We start from the raw sequence: 5,313 nt of genomic DNA, 5'->3' as shown, positions 1-5,313 counted from the left end.
GTAAATTCCTTCTATAATGAAAGAACTACCATACTACAGATCCAGCAGAAAAGTGGCTATTGAATAGTCCATATGCAGTCTCGCTATGAAATACACCCCCAAGAATTCCTGTTTTGGCACATTGGGATGAGTAGCGACAGGACTGATTTCATTGTTACTTAACAATACTTCCGGAAATCATCTGCTCAATTCAAAATACCCATACAAGTTTATGGCAGGATAATATGTACTACAAACGGTGCACCCAAGAAAATGCGCTGTTGCTAAAATTCCTCTTTCCTCTGCTTTTTAATGAATACGCAATTTTCTTTATCGATTTATCATCATTTTCGTTCCAAAGTTAAGGATATTTGAAATGTAATTCTCAAAGTTGTTACATGATGTTAAACAGTTACTTTATGATTTCAACTTTCTTCTGTTGTTAAAGTTGTTAACAGCGATACGTTCAAACCTGTCCTAGGTGATGTTGGGCGTAGGTCATCGATTCGATTTATATTTAAGTTTGTTGGAAGCATAAAACTAGAAGGCATATAGAGTCCGAATAACATGAATGAGTAATATTGAAGGTTGATGAGCAGAAAGCAATTACAAAAATAGTAGAAAGCCCTGCATATTAATACATACATACATACTGAGGTAAATTAAGAGCGTCTAAATGATTACATGCACTGCTAGAAATAGTAGTCTATTACATTTTTTTAATTATACTGTATCATCTTCAAACATAATACACACAAACTCTATTATCTTCCCCAAAGACGTATGATTGCAATTGATATACTTTGATATAAATTCACTTCAATGAGGTAACAAAAATAGTGCACCTTCACATTACTTACCGGCATTGTAAAATATTCTGAATCCTGGAGCGTCATGGTTGGCATCTGTTATAAAAACCAAACTCACATTGTTTGTCTTTGTTATAATCTCCTTAGTGTGCGCACCTGCACAGAATGTTTCCAGCCCATTGCCTGGTACTCGTTCTTGAAGTAAGAGCCGATCGTTCCGTGAACTACAAGGATCTCCAACTGGGTAACCAAGATCGAAATGGGTAAACCAAAGGCGGACGACCTGAAAATAATATGAAATAAATGAATTGAAAACGAATCTGCAGTCAATCACGGTATACATACCAACATCTCCAACAAGTACCAACTATAAATTCCCTACTATGTAATCAATCAAACTACTACAAAAAGCAGCTAAATATCCTTTAAATTATACACAAACTTTGGACAGACGTATACTGTATACTGCAGTCTTGGATACACAACAACGAAGAGAGATTACAGTGGCCATAACTATACACCTTTTTCCGTAATTTTTTAGTCAGTGTCGATCTGCTGTTAAAGGAAAATGATATTTTGCCAATATTATCCATAGAGCTTTGAAATTTCGTATTCTGTTCAATGATAATCGTTACATTATATTTCCTATCTGAACATTATGCACGATTGTCTGAGAAAATATAAATTAGATTTATACTTACAAGGAGAAGCAGGTTACCCTTAAAAATTTAATTTATGGAAATCAGAAATATGTAGCTGATTAATGTGATATTGTTTCTCGCGAAAAAATTAACATATTGACATTGCTTTCATTTATTTTCTGCTTACCTGAAAACAGACAGTGATAACTCATTTATCGTAGAGACAACCTTATTGATGACACAACCTATTTAATCACTGTTGTTGTTATGGATATTATTTATACTCAGATTAGAAATCTAAGGAATAGAGGAAACCAGTATGACATCAATCTTTTCTTACACCTATGATTACATAGTCCAATATCTTTACAACGGTGGGGTACGATTTGTAAGTGACGTTGCCGCTAGTAATACAAGTTCGAAGAGTCACGTAGAGCTCCTCTGCTCTTCTGGCCTAAAAACACACACCAGAGAATAAAAATATATCACAGTAAATCAGTGAGATATTTGTCAAATTGCATCACTGTACAGAGATATTCTAAACGTCTACAAAATTGTGAGTGGTGGTGAAAATACCTGGCGCTTTGCAAAGTGAAATATCTATCTGATTTTGATTAATAGTTGCATATATTTATCCTTAATTAAAACGCAATGGAGGAAAAGGACAACGCGTTATAGTTCCTAATTATCTTTCCCGGGATATTTGATGTAGAATTTAATGCATTTATTAGATTCTTCATTAGGAATCAAAATTCTCGTGATTGTTGAAACCGGATAAGCTTCAATGGAAAATTGAGTGGTAATGATACGCAATTGATATTCGTATATACATAATCAACGGTGAGAGGTAACCATTGACATTCCTATTAATAATTTGGATTTTACTAATGCAGTGTCTTTCATTATAGACTTCTTAACGGACATAAATTCATTCACATATACCCTTCAAACACACGCATAAACGAGTTGAATCACAGGCTTACCATAGATTCATAGATGCACAAACGGACACACCATCACTAAGGGAAAGCCATAGACATATAGCGTAGATTAATCTTCATGCAATAAGACTATATTTCACACGCGGTCACATCTTCGCATCTGCAACATATATACATGACTGCATTGCAGCTAATTATATATTTAATCGTTCTAAAATCTCTTCAATCTACTATATTCAAATTCCGTCTCTTTAATTGTATATTTCTTGTATTTGTTCATCATCATCATCATCATCATCATCATCATCATCATCTTCTTCTTCTTCTTCTTCTTCTTCTTCTTCTTCTTCTTCTTCTTCTTCTTCTTCTTCTTCTTCTTCTTCTTCTTCTTCTTCTTCTTCTTCTTCTTCTTCTTCTTCCATCTCAGCTCCTCCTCTTCCTATTCCTTCTTTATCTTGCCGTCATCGACGATAATGTCGATGGAAACAACAGTGGTGGTGATACAAGGAATTGGCAAAACACGGAGAATAGCCATTAAAAAAAAAGAAAATATTAAAAACAAAAAAATTGACAATGTTTTCGGAGATTAGCCTTCGAATTCGATCAATCCATGGAGTAACCACATGAAAAAGAGTATTGTTTATGTCTATCACGAAATAATTTTCCGTCCTTGTCAGAACATACTATTGAACAAAGAACGAGGAGGATATCGACCATTCTCTCAGTCAAAATGTGGTGAGACGTTCAATCTGCCTTCAAAACTGAGAAGAAAGGAATCCCTGGGCGAAGTGTTGCGCGATTTGGTTCCCAACCAGCCAGAGCAAGATATGCGGGAGTGTACGCACCGGTACGCAGGCTTTTTTTTTCTGTGAATATATGAGAAAATAAATACATGTATGTGGACAGGATATGCTAAATGTTTTCAGGTTCTTTCGTAAAGTATACCCTTTTATAATTGCTTTTGGATTTCAACTTTGCAGGCCTTAGTACGCATCTGAAAATAATGTTTGCATGTCTCTTTAGACAGAAACGATTTTTCCGTCTGCCTCCAAAGAAAATAGTGATGTTTATCACCGAGGAGGTCTCAGTCTGCAGATACATCGGGGTCTGATTGTCCTTTGGGGACACTTTCCATCGTCAACTTTATGGAGATTTTGTTCTTCAAGTCGAAATATAGCAACGAAAATCCATTTTTTTTTTTCAGATATGCGGTAGGTTTTTAAGACATATCGTTTTCATGATATTTACTTCATTCCTTATGCTACATAAATTGTCGTTGTCGTCGTCGTCTTCATCATCATCATCGTCATCATCATCCATATCATTATTGTTGTTCTTGTTTTTGTTATCATTGTTCTTATTCTCCAATATTTTCTTTCGTTTACATCATTTATGCACACATAATATGGTAGATAAATCTCCACCACGTAGTAAAACTGACACGGTTTCTACTTCCAGATTAATCAATTTCACCGATATCCCCTGTAAAAACAGGATAACCACATACAACTGTTATCTACCTTTCTATCTATCATTCGCTCTCATACATAAATACGCATACACATATGTATATATATATATATCCATATATGCATGCATATGTTGCACGTATATGTGTACATGTGTGCTTGCGTGCGTAGGACATTATGCTTGTATACACGGCAATATATCAGGTCATTCCATAAGTTCTGTCAGAATGTTAAATAAAGAAAACACGTGATCAAATGTTATATTTAATTGAAATTTAATCATCAATGTACTTTCCCTGATTATCTATGACTTCCTTCCATCTATTTACAAGCTTTTTAATCCCATCAATGTAAAACTATTTTCGATTCAAAACGAAGAACTCTGAAATGTCAGTTTTGACCTCCTCTTGGCTTGCAAAAGTTATGTCCTCCAAATTTTCTGTAAACTACGAAATGAATGGTAGTCTGAAGGAGCAAGGTCGGGAGAATAAGGTGCATGAGGAATTTTTTTCCTAACCAAGCTCTTCAATCTTCTGTGATGTGATCTTTGTAGTGTGGGGGTCGCACATTGTCCTGATGAAACATCACTCCTTTCGGTTCACTAAAGCGTGTCTTTTTTTTCTTCAAAGCTTAGTTCAAACGCTCTAATTGCTGACATTAGACGTGAGCATTGATTGTTGCATTAGGTGGTAACAATTCAAAGTGAATTACTACTTTGCAATCCCACTAGATAGAGAGAAGAAACTTTTTCCCATGAAATTCTCTTCCCGGTTGTGGTTGAGCTTTTTCCCTTTTACCAGGCCACTGTTTACGACGTTTAACATTTCGTTAGAAGATCCATTTTTCGTCACCAGTCACAAGTCTATGCAAAAAGGGTGAAATGAGTTCGCGAGAATGGAGAGACGAGCAGATTTTAAGTCGGGATTTGCGGTTGCTTTCGAACAATTCATTAGGCACCCATTTTCCAAGTTCAGGAAACTTTCTAAATTGTTGAAGATGACGATGAACAGTTTGAACTAAGCTTTATTGCCAGTTGTTCAACTGATAACGTAGGATTTTCTTCAAGTAACTCCTCAAGGAGCTTATCATAAAACTTAACTGGACGTCCTGTTCGATCCACATCTTCAAAACTGAAATCTCCATTTCTGAATTTTGCAAACCATCTGCTGCAAGTTCTTTCAATCAAGCATTCTTTCCCATATTTCTAATTGCTGCCGCGGCAGAGTTTCGTTTTTGGTACTCATAAAGAATTATGTGCCTCAAATGCTCTTTGGATACTTCCATGTTAGATAGGGCTTTAATCAAAGAAATTTTAATTCTATTATTATGTAAAATAATATTTAATTAGTTTAAATGTACACAAATACATAAAAATAATTTTAAATTCCATTAGACATTCTAAAATACTATTAAATTTCATTCAATTTTAAAAAGGAAAAATTGGACAGAATTTATGGGATGACCTGATATTTTG

At 34.9% G+C, this 5,313-nt stretch overlaps 1 protein-coding gene across 1 annotated transcript in view; it reads right to left on the bottom strand.

Moving 5' to 3' along the window:
• LOC106869508 (uncharacterized) overlaps positions 1 to 5,313 on the bottom strand; it is a 526,190-nt gene that overhangs the window by 134,456 nt on the left and 386,421 nt on the right. The window contains exon 9 of the mRNA XM_014915276.1: positions 840 to 1,071. Within this exon, the coding sequence (XP_014770762.1) occupies positions 840 to 1,071 (232 nt within the window). The remainder of the gene's footprint in view (positions 1 to 839; positions 1,072 to 5,313) is intronic.

The sequence above is a fragment of the Octopus bimaculoides genome, chromosome 1, assembly GCF_001194135.2.
Source record: "Octopus bimaculoides isolate UCB-OBI-ISO-001 chromosome 1, ASM119413v2, whole genome shotgun sequence".
In the NCBI taxonomy this organism is placed as follows: domain Eukaryota; kingdom Metazoa; phylum Mollusca; class Cephalopoda; order Octopoda; family Octopodidae; genus Octopus; species Octopus bimaculoides.
The sequence above is the reverse complement of the archived record's forward strand: the minus strand, read 5'-3'. Positions and strand labels throughout refer to the sequence as shown.